Consider the following 24218-nt stretch of genomic DNA (forward strand, 5'->3'; position numbering starts at 1 on the left):
ATCCCGGGACTCCAGGATCATGACCTGAGCCGAAGGCAGTCGCTTAACCAACTGAGCCACCCAGGCGCCCACTTTTAAATTTATTTTACCCATTAGAACCAAAAAGCAGATAGACTTGATTGAATTAAACTATTCACTGTTTTGAGGAGGACAAGGTAAAAAAATGTCAAATATAGTGGTGGCAAAAAATTTTAATCAGTGTGCACTTAATGATATGAAAAAGGCTCTCATGGTAGATTTGTATAAATATACTTAAGCTTTTTTTTTTTTTTAACAATACGTTTTCATTTTTTGAGTTGCACTTCTCAGACTATTGCAAAAATTACTGACTCTGCCATAATTCCCAGGAATTTGTGAAGCATTTCTTTTTACATACACCTTATAAACGTTATGTGCACTCTTACCAGTCTTTGATGCTTATTTAGGCCCCTTATATATCCTCTGTAAAGGGGTCAAGGATCAAACAATTGTACCCATCATATATATTGAGAGAATCAAATATTTATGTTTTAGTAGAAAAGAATAGAGACTTCCCATGGAATCCTTTGCATCAACTAATAGAACACATACGGCCAGTCCAGCACACTGGTATAATGTCTTGTTTCTAGGAAAACCGGTCCCTAAAAAAATAGCGGGCCAGATTATGCCCCTGTTGGCTCATTGTTAGGAGTTGGGGGTGTGGCAGCTTAGCTGGGAAGAGTGGAGGCTGAAGATCCAGCTAGCCCATCATTTTGGAGAGGAGAGCCTGGGGCCCAGAGAAACCACACTGTCCAGGTCTCATGACAGGTCACAGCTGGAACCAGAATTGTAGACTCTTTGCAGTCCCATTCTGGGTACAGGACTTTTTGAGGCAGTACTGTTGACAAGGCCTTTTTGGAAGAGCCATTTTGTACCATTTGATGCCAAGGACTTTTTGATGTGGCCTGAGAAAAATAACATTAAGCTTTTCTGTTTTGCTTTTTTTTTTTTTTTTAATTCAAATAATGAGTGATCCCAGTCTTGAACTTTGACCTCATCTATAATTTAGTGTTGGAATCTGATGGCATGGGAGTTAGGGATGAGGTGAAGATCAGTATAGGTGAAGATGCAGTCAGGAGGGTTTTTTGGTTCATTACTTCCTAATAAGCATAGCTATTCCGACCTGGCCTTATCCAAATAACTGCTTTGAAACATCCAGTTCAAGGTGTCCCTTTGGACAAATCCTGAGGTTCTGAATGACTGCACTCAGGGCTGTGTGTCAGTCCCGGTTCCCTCTCTATATACAGCAGTGAAAGACTCATGACTTAGGCACATTTTTTTTTTTTTTTTAAAGATTTTATTTATTGAGATAGAGCACAGGTCGGGGTGGGGAGCAGGGAGCCCGACATGGGGCTCTATCCCAAGGACCCTGGGATCATGACCTGAGCTGAAGGCAGCCGCTTAACCGACTGAGCCACCCCGGGTGTCCCACTTAAGCATATTTTTACAACTGGATATAAATGTTTGAGTCTCAGCTGCCACTGTAAGGTTTTATTCTCTTAATTCAGGTTGCTGTCAAGTATTCTCTGGGGAAAAGAACCTTGAAAGATCATCTACATTTAAAAACCTGGGCGCCTGGGTGGCTCAGTTAGTTAAGCAACTGCCTTCGGCTCAGGTCATGATCCTGGAGTCCCGGGATCGAGTCCCGCATCAGGCTCCCTGCTCAGCGAGGAGCCTGCTTCTCCCTCTGACCCTCCTCCCTCTCGTGTACTCTCTCTCATTCTCGCTCTCTCAAATAAATAAATAAATCTTAAAAAAAAAAAAATTAAAAACTTATTAAATATGTTATATTTTGACAGGGTATTTATTTTGTGGTGGGGGGTCAGTGTTTGGGAAGGAAGATAATAAAAAAAAACAGTATCAAAACAGAAATATTATTAGACCTGTCATTGCACAGAAACCAATATTAAAGTAGATCTGGCCTGATTCTCCCTAAGGAATTTTATTACTTAATGTGCCATAGGGATTTTGATGTAGCGCAGTGGGTCATGAAGGATGCCATCATGGCAAGGGGTTAAAGATCATAATTTACTAAGTTATTTAGACATGAGTTATCATGGTAATTTCATCTGTACACAGATATTTTCTCATTCAGGAGTGTTTCTTTCCTGGAAACTGCCAGAAGGCAAATTGACTTTGCAAATGAAACCAAGCATCCTCTGGCTGCTAGGCAATGTGCACCTGGTCCTTTCAATGTCTGTGTTCTTCAGAGGTCGGTTGGAAAGAGTATCTGGGAAGCAGCTTCTGAAGAGGGAGCTGATGACTCCCTAGATATCTCTGATGAAGGGTCTGGAACTTTGGTGACTTTATTTTTCCCTCTGTTTTTGCCATATAAGTGAACTGTGCCCGTTCTTCCAGGTGAAATACTTCATCCGAGGTTAACCTGAGACAAAATGTGAAACAATAAAGTGTGTCAGAGAAAAAACTTGGAACCAGGACCATCAGAGTGTGGCACCATACACTCACTGGGGTCATTGTGCCCCTTTGGGCTGATCTACATTTCTACAGCCTTTGATTACTCTCTCTGATAAGTACTAGACCCTAGGGGACATTCAGATTTTCTTGGATTAACCACTTGTACTCAGGAGCTAATGACCAAAAAGTACTCCTTGCTCATTGCAAAATATCCAAGTTCTGGAAAAAGAAGTCTTCCGGGACTCTTAAGGTCAAATCCTGTTCAAGATTTAAAGGCCACAGGTTGCAGAGGCCTAAAGCAACAGATAATTACACTGCTTAAAAAATAAGAAATTCAACTAACGTTACTCCTAAAGAGAACATCAGCAAGTACTTGGCATGAAAGAAGGAAGTGAACTCAGGGTGAAATTAAATAATAAAAATAAAAGAGAAGCTTTTGTCTTAAGTCATATAGTGCAAGTGAATTTGAAAAAGCTGATTAAATTCAGTATCATTTAAGTGAGAAGGAAAACTTAATGTATCATGATTGTGCACGATCCTCAGCAAAGCGTGGAAAGTAGAAAAGCAACATGAAGGGAAAAAAAACTATGAATCAAATGTATTTCCATAAAAACTTATCTAAGTAGTGCTGATCCACGTGTGTGCACATGCACACACATGTATGCACACACGCACCACAAATAGTTGCAGATCACTCAGTAGGAAACCGGACTATTGTGGGCTGATATCGGATTTGTGGATCCAGTCTAGCACAGGTTGGCAGCCCTCCAGTGAGCTCTCCCAGTCACATGGATCTGAGGTGCTCTGGTTGTCAACCAGAGCTATCATTGATCCCCACTGGGACAGAATCACATTTGTAAATGATGCCTGGATTTGATCCTTTCTCTAGTGCATCGTCTACACTGTAGTGAACTAGGGTCATATCAGATTTCCTGAAGTTTGCTCAAGTGACACTTGTGCCTCTGGGATTTGGTGTATCCAGTAGTGTTCCAGTTGGGTTGATCTCTTCTTCATAATGCTTGTTATATCCTTTTCTCCCCCTAAAATCAAGTCACAGCAAGGCTATTGTTAAAACAACTTCCTAGGTTTAGGCTCCTTCCTCTGAGCTATTTTATGCAGCCACCAGATTGGTATTCTTAACATACAGCTTCTTGACAGTTCATCCTCCAGCTCACAGATCTTTGCTGGCTCCCCATATAAATAATAAAGGCAGACTCCCTAGCCAGGCACTGAAGCTGTCTGCCTCCAGCTTGCCTCTTCAACCCTACTTCACACACATCCCGTGAGTGTCCTCAGGGCCAAGCCCGGCATGTGACAGGGGATGAATGTCCTCATGGGTGGCCATCAGATTGACTGAGAACAGTCACATAATTGACGTGTATAGACAGTGGGGGTGTGTGAAGTAGAAAAGGCCTGTGTGTGTGGTGGTTTCTTCCTCGCCACAAGGGCTCTCTACTCGCTTTTCAGGGTCTCTTCAGCTTCTGCTTCCACTGGAAAGGGCCATGGGCATCTAGACGTATAGGCATTGGCTCTTTAGCCACGTCAAGTTGTGAGGTCCTTTGGTGCCATGTCACTCTTAAACTTCCACCTCCATCTGTAAAATGAGGGGTTTGGTGCAGTCTTTCCTTCCCGATGGATCTGTTGTCTGCCATACCCTGAGTGCTCCGAAGGGTTCTGTCCAGACTTCTGCTGTCCCCTCTGGTAGCCCTTAACCACATGTGGCTATTGAGTATTTGAAATGTGCCTACTCTGAATTAGGTGAGCTGCAATTGTAAAGTACGCACCAGATTTTGAAGATTTAGTATTAAAAAAAATTATAAAATGTTTTGATTTCTATTTTGATTACATAGTGAAATGATAAATTACAGATATAATGAACTAAATAAAACCTCAAAATTAACTTCACCTGTTTCTTTTTGTTTTCTAATGTGGCTTCTTAGAATTTTAGAGTTATATATGTGGTTCACATGTTTCTGTCAGCCAGTGCTGGTTCTAGAAACTTGATTTCTTACGTAGTGAAGAATTAGTTTACCTGCTTTTTAATTGTTCAAGCACATTGAACTTCCAAGAAGTACGAAATGTGACTCATGTTACCAAGCCAGCCAGAACAAAGAGACATGTAAAGAGTGTCATGTTATTCTCCCAATCTTGGGGCAAAGGTATAATTTGTCTTAGGTGATTTGAAATATGAGAATACCTTGCAGACCTGTCATTATTCTCTGTGAGCATTTCTGGGCTGGGACTGGCACGAGGGATGTGTTCTTCACTGTCAGATGCTGTCATTCTGGCCCTGCCTTTTTGTTCCTGGACTCTGCGATTTCCTCCTTTAAAGTGGTAAAAGCCGCGGGGGCAGCATTCGGGCCGTGGAGATGTCTGCAGGAGAGTTGCATGACTTTGAAAGGGCGCCGAGTGTGGAAAATGTGTTGACTTTGACCCCACTGTATGATTTGTGGGCAGCTTTGAAAATTCATTCTATTTTCCAAATCCCTTAAGTCACATAGAGCTCCCCTGCATATTTCAGATCACGTAAACAACTTCTCCTCTGGCCTGATGCGAACACATAGGATGTGTCTGTTTAAAGTGAGTTCTGTGAATGCACCAAGGGTCCCAGGGAGCTGGCAAGACATGGCTGCTCTGCCAGAGTCCTTACTGTGACGGGATGGAGAGTAATCAGTGTCTACCTACAGGGCCCACCGTGAAAGTCCCATGCTTCGTAGTGAACATTAAAATGGCCCCATAGTCTTTGTAGATTATATCTCTGCTTTGCATAAAGGCAGGGAATCATTTGCAAATATAGTCACATTTTCAAAACTAAAGCATTTCTTTTACAGTTGTGTATAAATAATTGAATTATTTACTAATTGCCTATTAAGTTCAAACATACCTTAACACACTGGTGTAAACTTTGGAGAAGCAGTGACCATCTATTTGTGTTCTGGTTTCTAACTAAATATTGTGCTTCCGGACAGCTAACTCTGCACTGATGAACCCCAGGTTTCATCTCTGGTACTCGGACCCAGGAGATGGTTCAAACAGGGTCTATGAAAACTTACGACCCCTTTTACTTGGTGTGAGAAAATGAACAGTGCTGGTGACAGTTTGCCTTTTTCTGCCTGTCCTTTAGTATAAATATTTTTATTTTTTAATAATAATTAATAATAGTAAAGATAAATATAAAGAAGAAGAAACAGAGAGTTTGGGCTAAGCCAGAGACAGCGAAGAAAGGAGTTTGATCCAAGAGAGATGTAAAAGGAGGAGATGATAGGATTTAGATCTGTGGTGTGAAGGAGAAGTCCAAGTCTAGAAAGTTTTCCCAGTGTCTAGCCAGATAAGGGAGAGGAGTGAGACTGTGGGCTCACCGGGCAAAAGGAGGAAAAGCAGGTTTGAAGGAAGGGTGCTCTGTGTGGGGTCTGAGAGCCAGAGCAGAGACAGCAAGATCATGGTGGTGTGGAAATGGATCACAAGACAAGTGTAGGTCCGTTTTGTCTAGAAAAAATTTGCTTAGTGACATCATCTCCTGGAACCTGCAAGATACCCATTGTAAGAAAAAATATTATTGAGGAAATGGCAATTACAAAAGCTTCTCATACAGTAAGGTGCAAGTGAATCTGCTCAGAATAGGAAAGTGTTCTCACTGGAGTAGGCGATGGTGGAGGGGGTGGGTCAGAGGGTGGTAATTCTCATCCATTAGACCTCTATTAACCTGCAGACAAAGAGTCTGGGAAATTCCTGATTGCCTCTCAAGATGTATTCCAGGGTCACCTTTTCTAAAAAGCCTTTTGAGCCTTCCGTGTCTATCCTTCAGGTTGAGGGGGACAGCTGGCCTGGCTCTCTCTTCTGGGCTGTGGCTGTTCTTTGTAATACCAGGTCTGTGGTTTTGCTTACTACCTGTATGTTCTTTCAGGAGTAGTGGGTTTTTTGAGAGGAGGAAATACGTAATCTCTCCATTGTGTTACCTTCGACATGTGGAATATATCAGGTATATCTAGCCCATAGTGCCTGTCCAGTAGATGTTCACCGAGTAAATGCAGGAGATTTATACACAGGGTGGTGAAGTAGAAAGAGTAACAGTCTGGACAGAAGAGAGGGGACCTAGGTTATGACACCAATTCTGCTATTGGTTCTTTGACCCTGAGCAAGCTAGTTAATTTTGCTGGACCTTGGCTTCCCTATAGGCAAAGGAGATTGAACAGGAATCTGGGAAATTCATGAATGGTCTTCAAGAGGTGCCTGGATTTCTTGAGACGAAATGCAGAATTATGTATACTTAGATATGTGTGTATTAATATATGTACAGATACATATAGGTCCCCCCTCCTTGAGGAAAAGGCCAAGGGCTTTCAACATACCTTCAAAGGGAATTATGGCTTAAAATAATTAAGAACCACTGAATAAAATGTGGTGGCTTTAAAATTTCTGTATATGGAGTTGCGAGACGTAGCCCTATGGGTGTGAGGTTTAGCTAAAGGACTTGTCTCGAAATTGCTATTAAATGACAGTCCACTGACCTAGATTTTTGTATTTATTCGAGGCAGTGAGGTGTAAGGTGATAAGAGATTTGTGGGGAGATGTATGCTAAAGCTTCTCTGAGCCCATTCCTTTGTACTGTCATTTCTTAGAACTTTTAAAATTCTATGTGAACTGTATAGATTATGGTTATTATATGTTATCTTTATGAGTTGACTCGGCATGGGTCTTTTTTTTTTTTAACATTTGCTTTAGAAAGGTCAAGTGTGATTGTTTTTGGGCTCTTAGAAATACTTTTGTAGGACGGGACGTTTTTTCTGAATATTTACATGTTAAATTAATTACACGAGAGTAGAAAGTGAATAAATAAGGAAAAATGTTTACCATCCACAATCCTCATTTTTTTTTAACATCATGCTATAATTAGATAAGCTTAGTGACTGTTGACGAGTATTAGCAAACACTGGCTATCATGTGCTTGAATAGAGGCCCAACCCAACTTATTAGATGTATGCACAGTCATTGGAAAGCTTTGTTTTATATTTGGTGCTAACTTGAGGTGGACATCTCACATTTTACTTTCTGAAGTGCTTTGCAAAGACTAAATCTTATTTTACTGATGAGGGTAGTGACCACAGTGGCATTAGGAAATAGCAGAAGCATGGAACATTCTTTTATATGCATTTTATAGATAAAGATACAGGGGTAAAGGACCTAAGTAAGGCACAGAGCATCTACTTAATTCCCGTGGTTACCCATCTAGTGAGAGGAGGAGCTGAGATTTGAACCCAGAAAATCTGAGTCTTAAGCTTGTGCTCCTAACCAGTCCAGTATATGATTTTCCTAAAGGGAGGTTCTTTTTTTTTCTGTAGGGCTTTACTTTTGAAGTTTTGAAACAATTGGTATAGAATAATCCTTGCTTTTATGATCATCATCAAGGCCTGCACAAACTATATATAATTTAGACCCATTTAACCTGTATAGATACTCTACTCTTTTGAACAATGCAAGTTCATTTCTCATGGTTCATAATCTTCTTGATACAGAAATATTTAGTGTGTCGTATCTGGCTGTACTCCTTTGCTTTCCCCATAGGGGAGGTGCTAGGGACATTTTCCAGCAGTATCCTACAGTATTCAAAGCAACAACCAGGTGTTTTAGGAAGGATCTCAAACATGCTGCTGGAAATGACACTAAGCTGCAGTGTATCTTAATGGGGTAATTTACTGTGTGAAATGAGAATTGCAAAGAAAATTAAGATAATGAGTTCTGTTGATGATTTAGGAGACTTCAGGTAAAAAATATTGTTAGTCTGATAGTCACCATCTGGTTGAGTTTAGAATTAGGCTTCTTCGTCTGAGAGTCTGGTGTCTGGAGTGCCTGGGTAATACAAGGTCTCTGGGATGCCTCTGGGTTGCACCTGATGAAGTCTAGAAGCCTGTGCTTCTGCTGAATTACTCAGTCCATCACTCCCAGGCCACATCTGAGTTGTATCCTCGGGGGCCTGGATTTTTCCTCCATGACCACATGGGCACTTGCTCTGAGCCTGCAGGAACCATTATGTGGCATCCCTGCCTCTGGCTTCAGGTGCTGGACAGTACCTTCATGCTGTGGTGCTGCAACGCTTTCTTGAACTACTAAGCTTGTCTTGCACTTAGGGCTCAAGCCTACAACCCCCGGATTGCCTTGCAGAGCCCACCTTCCTGTAAGGTCACTTCACTCCTATTGAATTCAGCTCCCTGTTCATGAATCTTACTAATAGCCTTTCCATTGGATCAGGGAGAGGACTAAGAGGTAAAACTTCAGGATAGAGAACTCAAGGAGATAAGTCCACAATTAATTAGCACTTTTTGGCAGACCTAATGCCAATCCCAATGGTTCCCTGCTCTTATTGTTTATGGCCATACCTTCCTTAACTCAGGAACATAGAAGTAGCTGTAACATACTGCTTCTGCATTGTTGACTTGTTTTAATTACAAATTACATTATCAACAGCATGAATGTGCTAGATAAGTAGAAAGTAAGAATTTTCTAGAAGGTCTCATGAAGAGAATGGTTAAAATGTGTAGCTTTATTAGTGTACAGTTCTCTTTTTGGAAACTTTTATGACTTTTTAACTGACTAATGGGGATGGTAAAAATAAAGCACTCAAACTAAATTATCACCATTGGGGGAAAAATTTGATGGAGGGGGGTTGTCACTATGTATACTGTTTCTAGATTTGAGGAGAAAGGTAATTCTTTCTCATTTTTAATATTTAATTTTGATAATGGGCTCCTTCTTCAATTATTCATTCATTCCCTGCTTGTGCCAGGCTAAGCTCTTTACATATCTTTACACATATGATCCTCAATCCTCACAACAATTTTGCAAGGTAAGTATTATTCATTTGTTTGAGCAACAAATATTTTTGTGTTAAGTAGTTTTTATGACTCTGGCTGTGAGCTAGGTGGTAAGAAAGAATAATGAAGAAGCAGTTGGGAGTTCCCTGCCCTTAAGGTGTTTTTCATTGTTGGATGGGAAAGTCAGACTGTAAACAGGTCATTAGAATGCCTTGTTATGGGGGCGCCTGGGTGGCTCAGTTGGTTAAGCGACTGCCTTCGGCTCAGGTCATGATCCTGGAGTCCCGGGATCGAGTCCCACATCGGGCTCCCTGCTCAGCAGGGAGTCTGCTTCTCCCTCTGACCCTCCCCCCTCTCATGCTCTCTCTATCTCATTCTCTCTCTCAAATAAATAAATAAAATCTTTAAAAAAAAAAGAATGCCTTGTTATGTTCTTAATACACTCTTCAGGGAAGTAGAGATTTGTAAAAAGTTTTCAGAGAGCAATGGTCATACTTTTGCCCAATTCATCCCATCTGAGAATCTTTCCTATAGAAATACTTAGACGCAATTGAAAAGATAATTGGCAAGGATGGTAATTTCAACCTTGTTCTAGTAGCAAAATGTTGAAAAAGCTCATTGGCAGGAGAATGGTTAAATCATTGTTATATACATAACCTGGAATGTTGTTCAGCATTAAGGTGAATGAAGTAAATTTGAATGTGCTGACAACTGTCTGGGATATATTGTTAGATGACAAACTCATGTTGTGGAAAAATCTGTATCATAGGAACATAGTACCTAAAATAACAGTCAGGAAGAAAGGGGAACAAATTTATGCAAGAGTCACACCAGATTTCTAGCTCTGGTCTCCTTTAGGCAGAAGGTGTGTGTGTGGAGGGGACAACTTCTGTGTATTACTGTGTTCTTTCAATTTGACAAAATAAACACGAATCCTTTTCAGATATTTTAAACAGCAAATTTTTAAATGAGGTGATAGGTACTAGGGCAGAGTTATGTCCTGTGGGAAAACAAAGGACCCAGACTGGAGTGGGAGAAGTCTGAGAAGGCTCTGGTGGAGGGAACGGCCTGTCCGAATTCAGGATGTACAAGGTCAGCCGTGGAGAGGGACACAGAATGACAGCGTCCTGCTCAGGAGCATCCAGTAGGCGGTATTGGAGCTGGCTACCTCCATGCTTTATTTAGAAGTTTGCCCAGGTTGTCCTGGGTTCTTCTTCACTTTGCCATCACAGCGCATCAGCCACTATGCCTAAATACTCCTCACATTTTCACTTCTCCTCTATGTCTACCGCTGCTGGCTTAGACTTCTGATGTCTCACCTCGACGACTGAGAAAACCCCCTAGTAGGTCTCCTGACCACTTGTCTATACCCCATGTCCTCTTAGCCCGGTCTGTCCTTCACTGTGCTGAGTGATCTTCTAAAGATACAGTTTTGATCTGGGTATCTTCCTTTTTAAACTTTGTCAATGATCCTTCATAGATTCTGGGATCTAATCCCCCCCCTTCTAAAAAGCAAGTGTACAGGAGCCCCACTTACCTCTTCCACCTTCCTCCCACAGTAACTGTTATTGTCTGGAAATATTTTCATTTCTTTACAAATGCTACTTCTTATTAAACAAGGGGTAGATGTGGGTCAAGAAAAATAACTGTAATGTGGATTTAGTAGTTGGTTGTTAGCCTATTAACTTGCAAATGTTCTGACTAGTTACCCTTTTGAGAGAGTTCATGTCTGTAATTTCATAAAATGGTGAGGTAACACTTGAGAAATTAATACATTTCAGGGAAAATAGTCTTTTTTTTTTTTTTTTTTTTTTTTTACTGTCCTTGGGATATTTTCTTTGGTAAATATTCTTGAATACGTGTTTCTCATGTCTAGAGAATCTGGCATTAATTTGTGTACTTGTCTATTCCAAATCCGGATATGCTCCACCTTTATAGGATACACACTGTTCTAAAAACACTACATTGACTAAACAGTCTTATTTGCTTTGGCTACACTTAGAGTTAATGGATGGACTTGATGTACAATCAGATAGACGCAAAACTGAGAGAGGGTCCTGGGAGATTCACTTTAAGACATGCTATGTATTATTCTTCCTTCCTTCTCACCTTCATTATTTTTCTATTACTGAATGGTAATAAGTAATAGTTTTAAATAAATAATAGGAGTTGGTTTCATCTTGATTTTTCAGAGATGTTTGTACTTTATATATAGACACATTTAATGTAGGACTAAAGTGATATGCTATCTTCTGGCTCCCTCTGGTGGACAACTGTACAAAAACAAACTGCAGTCTTTTGGGTGGGGATGGGTTGTGAGTAGTTCTGATTGTTGGTGGGAAAAGGAACACAAGATACATTCTTATCTTTAGATACATCATAGTTTTATAGATAACATCCCCAGGGATAAAATACATTTCTATTAAAGTATAAAATAGCAGTAGTAAAATACATCATAGTAGTAAAATACGTAATACTAATGTTATTGCTATTTTTCTTCTTAGTAATGGCAATGCTGGGACCATTGTATAAAATAGAATCAGAAACAGATTTCACCCCACAGATTTAAAGCAGCAAACATCAGGATAAGGCTGAGGCTGAAATTTAACAATACGATTAATTCATGAGTCTAAATAGTCCGTGAATTATTCCAGAATCTTCCAAAAACTAGACGTTTCTCTCAGTTATGCATAATTTTGGAATTTTAGCAAATGGTTATTTTTATTTCGAATCAGTTTATTTTGATAAACTTGTTATTTATTCACTCATGATCTTCTAAAGATACTTTTATCTTTATGATGGGGAATTATATCTAGTTTTATCTGGGTGGTTGTGTACTTGCTTTTATATCAAATGTTCAACAAGATGAAACCAGGAAGAAACTGCATAGTCTCTCAATTAAATTTTATTTTATTTTATATAATGATAATATTATATAATGAAAGTTTACATTTATTGAGTTAAGCATTTGACGGGCATTATCTCATTTAATTCTTTCAGTAACTCCATGAGGCTGGTAGTTAGTTGTTGTTATCCACATTTTATAGAGGCTAGTAAAGTTGAGCTTAGCTGAAATCTGATGAGCCAAGGCTCAACTAGATATTCTTGCTCCAGAGCTGTATGTTTATAACTTCAGCAATGTACCACCTCCTGAAGTAGGCAAGAGATAGGTATGTGTGTGGCTAATACTCATATTCGACTTCTGTGGAGTACTGGAGACCTCGCTATTAGGTTTCCACGTTTGAACTGTGAAATTAGATTACCTCAGCTCAGAGATTTTCGGCTTTTTTCTTTTTTTCCTTTTTTTTTTCTCCCTCATTCTGAGTAGTCCTTATAGAACCTCTTTAAGTTTTGTTTAGTTTTGAGAGTTAAGACAAATCATACCTGTTACCGTAGAAACAGGCTTCATGAGAAAAGTACATTTTATCTCTTTGGGTTCCTCACTAAGTCTTTGAGAGAGATGATCTTAGTTGTAAAAGTGGTAAGGAAATCTTACTAAAATATCTAGGATCTAAAGCTAAAACTATTGCAGGGCGCAGGTACCAAAGTCTTCATAAGGAATCTTTAAAATACATTCGGATAATCAAGGATTTAGGAAACTCTTTTTCTGCAAATACTCAGAATTACAATAAGGTAATTTTTTTAAAGCTGGCAATTATAAAGAATAGCTATCATGTAAATACTTTTCATGTATTATCTTTTTAATTCCTATAATGAATGATTATGAATAAGCTAACTATGATTATAGGCAGTATCCAGATGAGAAAACTGAAGCCCAGGGAACTTAAGTAGTTTGCTTGAGGTTGTATGGCTAATGAGAGGCAAAGCCGGGATTTGAACTGTGGTCGGCTCAGGAGCCCACATTCTGAACCACTTAGCTATACAGCAGTGCTGCTCCGTAGGACTCTCTGGGATGATGGAAGTGTTTGATGTCTGGGTAGTGCAATACAGTGTGGCTGCTGAACACTGGAAACGTGGTTAGCACAACTAAGAAACTTAATTTTTTGTTTTTTAAATTCTAATTAACTTAAATTTAGATAGCCTTGTGTGGCCAGTGGCTACTGTTTTGAATCGGTTTCCGATTTTGTAGAAGTGAAGGTACGAGACCTTTAGTTATTACCTCGTCTAACTCCTTGCTTTAATGATAAAGAAATGGCAAACCAGATGCTTAGTAATCTGCTTAGAGTTTCAAAGTTAAAGAAGGGACAGGATTATAACCCAGGTGTTTATAATTTTCAGAAACAGTTCTTCCCATTCTGTACTTTGTTGGCATCTGCAAATTTAGGTTTCCTTTGCCATTGTTAATATTAGATTGTAAGACTATTTTCAAAAAAGAAATTCGTGTCTTTTCTGAAATATATGTCCAGCTAACACTTTTCCTTTTTTCTCAGGTTATAGAAACACTCTCACGACTTTCTCGCACACCTATAGCATTGGCCACAGGAATCAGGTAAGCTCATTTCTCTGCAGTTCATGTGTTCTGTTCCTTTATTGTAATGGTTATTTATTGAATGGTTATTGTTTGTAAAGCACTTTGCATGCAGGGACCACGTCTCATTCATGCCAGTACAGTGCCTGATGTATAAGTACCTAGTACACATTTGAAAATAATTGAGCAAGTAAGAACTTATTTGTAGAGTTGAATAAGACACATTGGCTAAACATCATTCTGAATTCACTGCTGACTGTTACCGATAGGGTACTTTGTTTTCTTAACTTCCTCCAACATTTCATTTGATTCATCAAATGATATGATTCATCAAAATAAACACAAATGCTTAAGTAAATAAATACTTGACAAGTTGTCATAGTACATTTATTTCCTATAGTCCATAGCAAGAACTCACAACTTTAGGAGTTTAAAAAGTAATCAGACAAGTACAAAAGGATATGTGTACAAGGATGTGAGTTGAAGGATTGGTCCTAAATGCAAAACTTGGAAGTAAATTGGTAAAACGAATTATGACATCTCCATGCTGTGGAGTATTATGCAGTCAGTAAGCATGGAAATAAATGTAGACATGTATGTCATGTTGGGCTTTTTCCTGTTTAAAACACTACAGACTCAAGTTAGATCAGTCAGAAGTTTGTATTATTAGTAACATCAGAAATACAGAGAAACGGTTTCAATAGCCACCCAGCTAGGCTGCATGGAAATTGAATGGATTTTATTTTTTATCTTGTTTCCCCAGAGCGCCATACTTTAGTCTCCAGCCGTTATGGGGTTCTGTGATGCTGTGTCTCTCCCTCTGTTGATGCCATTTTTCTGTGTCCAGCTCACATTCAGATTTTAAGGGAGAGGTTATAAGCACCTCTTAGAGGACTGATTGGCAGTGGCCAGGCAGCCCATTCCTGGGATACAAAGCACAGTGACCCCAGGGAGAATACCCTGCAGACCAGTTCTTGGAAATGGGCTATGAATTTGGCAGCTTTCTACAGATGTAATCTCTAGGCTGGATTACGTGTTTTACACCTTATAACTTGCTCTACATGATTCATCTTTCCATATTAATATATATTTTATGTCATTATGTGTAAACAGATTTTGAAATAGGCTGATGCTATTTTTATGTATTTATGTATTTTTGATTCTGAAAGGATATACATTAGAAGGTTTTCTTTTCCTTTTTAATTATTCTAATCTATATTTTCAAATTTTTCTATAATGGACTTGCATTGGTATAAAAGCATAATCAAATGTGCCTGAATTTATTTAAGAAAAAAAAAAAGATTTTGAAACTTCGGCATCTCTCACACATTTTAATTTATTTGAAAAATGTAAGTTCCTTAAATGTCTTAAGTATTCAGTTAATCCATAAACTAATATGAAAATCTGTTTTTCAATGTATTGAATATAGTTATTTAGCAATTACTTAGCGCTCATTTATTATTTTGATGGATCCTCTTGTTTTTGTGAAACATGACATGCTGCCTGCATATAAAGAAAGTAAAACTTCTGACACAATAGTATAATTATGATTGTGTTAGATATGCATTTAGGGCATTATGTTGGGGTTATGAAAAAAGTGCCTAGTACATTAGGCAAAAAAAGCCAATGGCTAGACATAGGGGATCCGTTAAAGTGCTTTTCTTTTAATAGGAAACAAAGAAAGCATCCTACTCTCCCTAAGGTCTAGGGTTCACGCATTTGTCCAATAAGTGAAAATAAAAAATACAACTTAAATATCTTGAAGTCAGAGCAGAACAGTCTGTCAGAATCAATAATCCTATAAAAAGGGTACGGATATTTTGGTCTTCTAGTAATTTTTGTATTTAGTGGGCTGAGTCATGCAGGGATGATTGTTACCAAACCATCTGTCAGTCAGATCAGATTCTGTAAGTGGAGAGAGACAGTGCTGAAGGCAGGGGCTCAGGGGTGGCTGCTGATTTTCTGAGCCGGGAAGCTGCAGAGCCTGCAGGTAAGTGGCACATGGCAGAGCAGATGAGCACGTGAGTATGTCCGTAGCTGCTCAGGTGATGGCGGTGACAACTGGTATTGCTACAGCCAATTTGGGGTAACAGGTGTCACAGTGTCCCTGGGGGACCCCATGCACCGCTATGGGACGGGCACTTTGGGAGAAGCACAGGCCGTTGTGTTAAACACGATCACTGATCTGACTACTGCAGCTGAGCTTGTGCATTTAGTGAGAACTAAATGCCTGGCTTAGTGGTTGCTTATTCATCCTTGGTGTTTTTTTGTTTTTTTTTTCCTCCCCCTCTTCTAGGCCCTTTCCAACAGAAGAGAGCGTTAGTGATGAAGACATCTACAAAGGCCTTCCTGACTTAATAGAGTATGTTGGGCATCTTCAAAATTAAACCATTGCCAATGTTTGCATCCTTTGTGGATTTTAACCATGGATGTTAAAATAGTTTTCTGAAGCGGAAAAGTGGCTTGATGATTAAGACGTGTAAGAATTAACCTCAAACTAGTGATGGAAATCTTCACCAGAAAATGGGCCTCACCTGACTTTTAGTTCCTGTTGTGTGCCCCACGCCATGCCAGTCCCTCTGACGAGTGAAGAAACATACTGCAATGAACTAAAATTTGGAAGTTTCTCAAAGGCGTACTAGAGGTGGTGGGTGAAACTGGAATTAGACAGTTAAGGAACAATGACAAAGAAACAAGATCTGTCCTGGAGATGTAGGGCAGATAGTGCGTGCTCTGTAAGTTCAAGGAAAGGCAAGATGAGCGTGGGCTGGAGTTCTTCAGGGAGTTTCATTACATGGTGTTTGTTTTGCACAGAGATTCCTTCTGGGCTTTATTGTTTAATAGTCAGGAGAGGCAAAAGGTGCTTGCACCTGATTATCTTCTGCTGATTGAATGACTTGTGCAGATTACAAATAAGTATAAAAAATGATCCCCGCCCTTCAAGGAACTGATAAAGATCAGGCATGTTTGCAAAGCATTATAGTAAGACATAGGTTATGCTCTAAAAGGGATGCAGGTTCTGTGGAAATTCTCCCATTCATCCATCCTAATCCACCAGCACTCCAAGCTTGTTCTTGCTGTAGGACCTTTGCGCTTGCTCCTTCCGCCCTTAGGGCTGACCACTCACCATTCCAGCCCTTGCACAGATGTCCCTCCACAGAGAGGCCTTTCTGACTACCCTACCCAAATTGCTGCCGGCCCCTCACCTTGCTCTGTGGCTTTATGGCACTCACTACTGCCCGAGACAATCTTTGTCTCCATCTCCTCTTTAGAAGGTCAACTTTGTGAGGCCAGGGACTTTACCTTGTTCTTGGCTATCTTCCTAGAACTTTACACAGCATCTAGTATAATAGTAGGTCCTCAGTAAATATTTGTTATCTGAATGATTAAGCAAAATTGCATCAAGCATCTCCTGTTTGCCAGCATTCTGCTTCAGGCCTGAGCTATCTCGTCAGTTCATACGAGTTTATCGAGTGCCCGTTTCTGTGCTAACCATGTTACGTGCATTATCTCGTGTCATAACCGCAACATGATGAGGTTGTTCCTATTATCCCAATTTATGAAGGAGAAAGCTGAATTGTGGGAAGCTAAGAAACTTGCTGGAAGTCACCGAACTAGGAAGTTTTAGTCTTTGGATTTGAACCCAGACAGTTCTCACTCCAGAGCTGAAGCTCTTCCTCACTGCATGGACCCCTGGAAGCACCCTGAGGTGCCCCCCCCCCAAGAACTTCCAGTAGAAGAACAGAGGAGAATGCTGACAGGATGGCCAGCAGCTTGTCCCAGAATAGGTGGCACTTGGATGGGCCTTGAAATTTTATGTTTTAAATGTGGATGAAGGATAGTTTCTTCGCTCTTCTTAAAACCTCCAACAGCTCACTGATCTTGAGCAAGATTGATGCTGATTGTCTCACTGAATTGGCTACAGTCTTGATAAAGTGATTGTAAGGTTCTGGTAATATAACCAGATCCTTTGAAATATTAGGAAGAATGTATTATTTCTTGGAGCACCTGGGTGGTTCAGTTGGTTAAGTGTCCGACTCTTGATTTCGGCTGAGGTCATGATCTCAGGGTTGTGAGATCGAGCCCCGAGTTGGGCTCCATGCTCAGCATGGAGTCTGCTTGAGATTCTCTCTCCCTCACCCTCCTCCCCTCCTCCCACTCCCACTCCCCCCCCCCTTTCTCTTAAATAAATAAAATGAAATCTTTAAAAAAGAATATATTACTTCTAGGGCTATTATGATGTTCTTTTTTTAAGCCCCACCAATTGTCACTTATACTTACTAATTTTCATAGCCTTCCCTCGTCTTTTTGTGTTGATGTCAGGATAAATCCTGAGAGGATGCACCCCTAGCTAAGTCTGGAGAAACCTGGGCTCCTGAGTCAGCTGCCCTAAGACACCAGCTCACGCTCTGGGAGATGCAACCTGCTGCAACTCTCCATCTGGTGGCTGAAGGTCCAAACGTGGTGTTATTCCTACAATTGCTTGCTTTTGATTTTCAGTCTTAGCTTTGTTATGATCTCTATGGGCTCATATCCTTAAGTCTGACTTTCAGGGGTGAAATCACCCCAAGGGAAGCCCTTAGAACCAACACTGGCCTCCTCCCTACTGCAGAGGGAATCATTCTGTTCTCACAATGGAGAGAAACAGACACAGAATGGAATGGAGAGGGTGTGAGATGGCTAGGCTGCACAGTGTCTGCTTTTTCTACTTTTATGATCAGGGTGTTAGTCACGGCCATATATAGATGACCTAGACACAGAAAAAGTAATGTAGATTATTGTTGATTTGTTGGCCATCTGAAGAATTCACAGTCCTCCTTCACCGTTCCCACCCCCCGCTCATTTTATGCAGGTCAGGAAGTCTTGACCAAACTATTAGCAAGAAAAGCTGTCTTAGTATGGGATTGAATAACAAAACCCAAAGCATTTTAGCCCAATCTTGAGTGTGTGTGTGCGCGCGCGCACATGCACGTGCATACACACATGCGTGTGTGTCACTCCTACAATTCTTTTTAAAAACTTTTTTCTAGTTTTATTGAGAATAATTGACATACATCCTTGTGTAAGTTTAAGGAGTATGGCATGATGGTTTTATTTACATATATTGTGAAATGATTACCACAATAGGGTCAGCTAACATCTATCCATCCAATATAGATACAATTAAAAGAAAAGAAAGAAGAAAAGGTTAAAAAAAATTCTCCTTGTGATGAGAACCCTTAAGATTTACTGTTTTAACAACTTTTCTTTGTACCGTGCAGCAGTGTTAGCTTTGGTCATTGTGTCATACATTTGATCCCTAGTCCTTATTTACCTGATTGATGGAAGTTTGTACCTTTTAACTACCTTCTTCCAATTATCTCTCCCCCTCTCCACCATCTCTGATCTCCCCAAGTCTGATCTATTTTACAAGGAGGTGTTTTTTTTTGGTTTTTTTTTTTTTTTTTAGATTCCATATAAATGAGATCACACAGTGTTTGTCTTTCTTGGTCTTATTTTACTCAGCATAATGCCCTCATGGTCCATCCATGTTATTGCAATTGGTAGAATTTCCTCATTTTTTTATGCTGAATCATATTCCATTGTGTGTATATATATACTGCAACTTCTTTATGCATTCATCCATCAGTGGACTTACAGGTTGTGTCCATGTCTTGGTTATTGTAAATAATGCTACTCTGAACATGAAGGTGCAGATTTCATTTTGAGTTAGTGTGTTTGTTTCCTTTGGATATATATATTCCCAGAAGTGGAATTCCTGGATCATATTATATTTCTATTTTTAATTTTTTGAGGAACTTCCATACTGTTTTCCGTAGTGACTGCACCCATATATAGTCCCACCAACAGTGCATGAGGGGTCCCTTTTCTCCACATCCTCACCAGGATTTATCTCTTGTCTTTTGATGATGGCCATTCTAACAGGCATGGGATGGTATCTCATGTGGTTTAAGTTTCATTTTCTTAATGACTAGTTATGTTGAGCATCTTTTCATGTACATTTTGGCCCTTCATATATCTTTGGAGAAATGTCTATTCAGGTCCTTTGCCCATTTTTAAATTGGGTTGTTTTGTTGTGGTTATAGGAGTTGTATTAGTCCTTTATATATTTTGGATACTAACCTCTTCACATAGATGGTTTGTAAACATTTTTCCCCATTCCATATGTTGTCTTTTCACCTTATTGATGGTTTCTTTTGCTGTGCAGAAACTTTCTAGTTTGATGCAGTCCAACTTGTTTATTTTTGATCTTGTTGCTTGTGCTTTAAGTGTCGTATCTCCTACAATGGTAAAAGAAAAATCTGTATGTATTCATACAGCATTTGCCTCTACCCTCATGGGAAATAGTCAAGAGCAACACTTCAGCAAGATGAGTGTTCTTTCGGGGGTGGGAGTGGTGGTCAAAGACAGTGGAGCTGGGATTAGGAGTAGCAGGGAAATGGATTTCACAGCCTAGCTTCTTGTTGAACAGGATCTCTTCTGATGCAGAGCCTGTTCCTTTACTATTCCTTATCACCACTCCCTCATGGACTCATCACACCTTCCTATCCTTTGATGTGTTATAGAAAATGTTCAGACTGGTTTAACTCCCCCCTGTTCTCTGGTTGGGTTGCCTGCCTAAACCCCTCAGTATGGTAATTTTGGAATTACCATATGCTAATGACTTAGCATCTGCCCAGTCTTACTGAGTAGGAAGCTGAGTAGCCTCCTTCACTCCTTTCCCCCTCTCCCTAATTATGACTGGTCGCCAAGTTTGGTTGACTGCACCTGACATGGTCTCTGAAGTCTGTTTCTCTCCTCATTTGCCTTTACTCTAGTTATGGCTCTCAAAAATCTCTTATCCACAGGGTTTCATTTCTGGGCTTACTGTCTTCTTGTTGCCTCCACTCTGCCCTGATAGAAAACCCCCTCTTGCGTTCCAAATGCCCACGTAAGGTTGTGCTTACAGGGTGTACGGCCTTTCACAGGTTGGTTTTAGCTTTTCCCTCTGGGGCTTACATTCACTTACCTGAGTGGGACAACAGTCTTGACATTGCTGGGCTCTTCAGACCTTCTGCCTTTGCAAGTGTTGGTATCTTTTGTCTGGAATGTTCCTTCCCTTTTTCCAGTGACTATGTGTCACCTCCGACAGCAGAAACTGCGTCTGCCTCGTCTGCAGCCATATCTCTTGGAACATAGTAGTACTCATTTAGCAAATAGCTATTGAATAAATTGATAAATATATTCAAGATCCAGTTCAGTTGTAGTATCTGTTGTGAAGCCTTCCCTGACTTCTTTAGTCAGAGTTACTCTTTCCCTCGCTCATGCATTCTGAGTTCATCTGCTCTGTTGCACTTCTAGAATTACATGTTGGCATGCTATGCTCTACACTAGACTATGGGAGAGTCCTTGGATCCTCTTGATCTATGCATTCTTAGCACCAAAGAGTATGGACCTCAGTAGGTTCTTAGTAAATGTCTGCTGGGTGAGTGAATGGATGGACAGCTAACCCAAAGACAAATTTTTCTCAGAGCAGAGTTCTCTGAAACATTTGTTACCACCAGATCCCTGCATAAAATGTTGCTTTTAAAAGACCATTTATAAACTATGAGATCCTCCCCAACTTCCCTGTCTTTCCCATATCAGACCCATTAATATAGATGAGCAGCCTCAGGCCTAGAAATAGGAAAAGTGGGGGCAGTAGGATAGAGTGATTAGAACACTTAGAATGTAAGACAGGCTCAGTTTTAAATCTGGACCTGCCACGGATTAGCTGTGTTTTCATGGGCAAGTCAAATAAGTAAACTTTAGTTCTCTCGACATCCTTATCTCTATAATGGATTAAATAATAATGCCTACCTGATAACACAGTGAATACTGGGCCTGGGCCAGCTACGTGAGATCGTGTATGCAGAGTGATCGTTTATGTGCGTGTACATAATAAATACCCAGTGAATGTTAGCTGTCACTGCCATCCTTGGTGGATTCTGTTGTTGGGAATTGTCCTCATTAAGAGGGAGAAAGTTGTAGTGTAAAGCCTTGGACTCTTTCCGTGAGTCCTGTTATATTTTTTCTCTGGATTTTCTACTAGGCTGTATGTAGCTATTGCATTTACTGCATAACAGAAAATGACCTGAGTATCCTACCCTTTGTTTCAGTGAAACACACGTAGAAGATGAAGAAGGTCTCTACGACTGTGTTTATGGGGAAGATGAAGGTGGAGAAGTCTATGAGGACTTAATGAAAGCAGAGGAAGCACATCAACCCGTAGGCTCCCACTTGCCTTATGTTTCAAGTTACTTTGAGTATTTTATTAGGACAGTGATTCCTTACAAGACTGATTCATATAATTATTTATGTAACTTCTGCTGGAATAGTTTTTTGTTTTCTTTTTACCTTTGCTACCTTTTAACTATATAATTGACTTCCTGCATTTGGAAACACATGGACATGACATTTTGCAGTTCAAAACAACCACAGGGAATCTCTGGTCTTGTCCTTTAATTTTCCTTGTAAGGAAAGCAAGTCTGAGAGAGAAATGATGTGCCACGCAGCTAAATAGTGGCAGAGTGGCAATAGAACAGAATTCCAGGGAATCACAAAATTACATTATCATGAAAGGAAATCTTCTCTTACCAAGCAGTTAAATCTTCTTTAAATTTGATGTAGCATTAAGCATATGTTAAAGAATATTTCTTCATATTTGTTAGGGGTAGAAGAAGTAGTATTTTTTTCTTTTGTTTCACTAAAGGGGCTCCTAGAATTTTTACTGTTTTATAAACTTAGTTTCACATATCGTCATAGTCAGTATGAGCCCACAATGGTTTATCTGCCATTAAAATATCTAAAACAGAAAGAACTACTTTGAATTTTTTTCTCACCTGTAATTTGAAAAAAATGGTCAGTTGCCTAGGTTTTCATTAATGTAGTCTTTTTTTTTTTATACAAAAGCTGGGTGGTGGTTTAGGGTTTTTTTTTTTTTTTTTTTAGTGCTTTGATGGATTTCCTCCACTCTCTTTATAGTCTTGCCTTTAATAAAAGGCTGGAGGTTTGTCCAGTGCCCCATATAGGGAGCAGTAGCTTCCATGGGAAGGAAACAAGTTACCTGGTCTGTGTTTGGTAAATGTAATGAATGCACTTTAACCCACTGTGAGCTGACAGGCTGCCTGTGGCAGGATTTTGAGTATTTTTAGGTGACAGGGTATCATCTGTATCTCCTAGAATCATCATCTGCTTTGGGTACCAGCAAATTCTTCAGTGTGTTTCCCAAGGGCAGTTCTTCATTCAGCTAACAGTGCCGGGTTGTTTATACCAGACAGGGTTAACAGCAGTGATCATTTAAATGCGTAGGGTCCTTCTTGTATACTCCTCAGGGTGCTATGTGCTTTACCAGGTTATCTACAGTTCCTTGGAGTTGGAACTATAATTCTCTCTGTGTTGTAGATGAGAAAACTGAGACACAGAGAAAATAGGTAACTTGTTCATAATACCAAGCTAATAACAGAAAAACTGGTGCTCAAACCCAATTCTATCTGATCCCGCATACCTTTGATCTTCATGTTATGCTCTTAATACCTCCAATCTTAACACTAGTAGGTGAGCCAAACACCAAGATACTAACTCTTAAAAAAGTATTTTAAGATTTTTATCTATCAAATATCCTTTTGTTATTTTGCAAGTATTTCTAAAGCACTTGTATGCTGTACATTAAGAAAACTATATTACACCATGTGTGATGTTTCCAGATTCAATAATGAAATAGATGAAATAATGAAAGTGATGTTTTCAGTATAAAGAGTGTCTGTACTCAGAAATTTATTTTTAATTATTTAAAACTGTTTCATTTACATGGTTCAAAATTTTAACAGATACTTCGTAAATGCAATAAATATATCTTCCAGTTATGTGTTTTATGAGAATGGAAAGCTTAAGAAAGTCTGTGATTTTGACTACCAGAGAGATTAACATATATGTTTGATTAAATAATTTTTTGATAAATCTAATTGCAGAAATGTCCAGAAAATGACGTACGAAGTTGCTGCCTAGCAGAAATTAAGCAGACAGAAGAAAAATACACAGAAACATTGGAGTCAATAGAAAAAGTAAGTTATCAGGTATTGTTTTTAATACCTAAGTACTGCACTTTATAGTTAATATAGAAGACACTATGTCTACTGTGTGTTTTCTACATTTCAGTAGGACTTTGGATTTAAAGGTCTCAAAGCAGATTTATTCCTTCCACAACTAGCTACTGATTTCTTAATCTTGGAATGGCACGGTGGTAGACACCAAGGCTATAGCAGGAAACACAACAGAACTGTGGTTCTCATGATACTCTCTCTCCTATGGGAGAGTTTATAATTTAAGCAAATAAGTGTGCCAGGTGGTGATAAAGTCTCTGAAGAAAAATCAGTCAGGGAAAGAGGATAGAGAGTGATGGAGGTGGGTTGGTTTTATTTTATATAAAGTGATAATGGAAGGTCTGTGGTAAGATCACATTAAAGACAGACAGCTGAGGGAATTGAGGGAGCAAGCTGTGCCAACATCCCAGAGACGACAGTTCCTGG

The 24218-nt window shown here is 39.6% G+C and overlaps 1 protein-coding gene across 1 annotated transcript in view; it reads left to right on the forward strand.

The window, feature by feature from the left end:
- The window catches only part of VAV3 (vav guanine nucleotide exchange factor 3), a 357055-nt gene that overhangs the window by 153982 nt on the left and 178855 nt on the right, over positions 1-24218 (forward strand). The window contains exons 3-6 of the mRNA XM_035017895.1: positions 13634-13692; positions 15968-16033; positions 21810-21918; positions 23661-23753. Coding sequence (XP_034873786.1) covers positions 13634-13692; positions 15968-16033; positions 21810-21918; positions 23661-23753 — 327 coding nt within the window. The remainder of the gene's footprint in view (positions 1-13633; positions 13693-15967; positions 16034-21809; positions 21919-23660; positions 23754-24218) is intronic.

This window comes from Mirounga leonina, unplaced genomic scaffold, assembly GCF_011800145.1.
Source record: "Mirounga leonina isolate KUSES-001 unplaced genomic scaffold, KU_Mleo_1.0 Mir_173, whole genome shotgun sequence".
Taxonomy (NCBI): Eukaryota; Metazoa; Chordata; class Mammalia; order Carnivora; family Phocidae; genus Mirounga; species Mirounga leonina.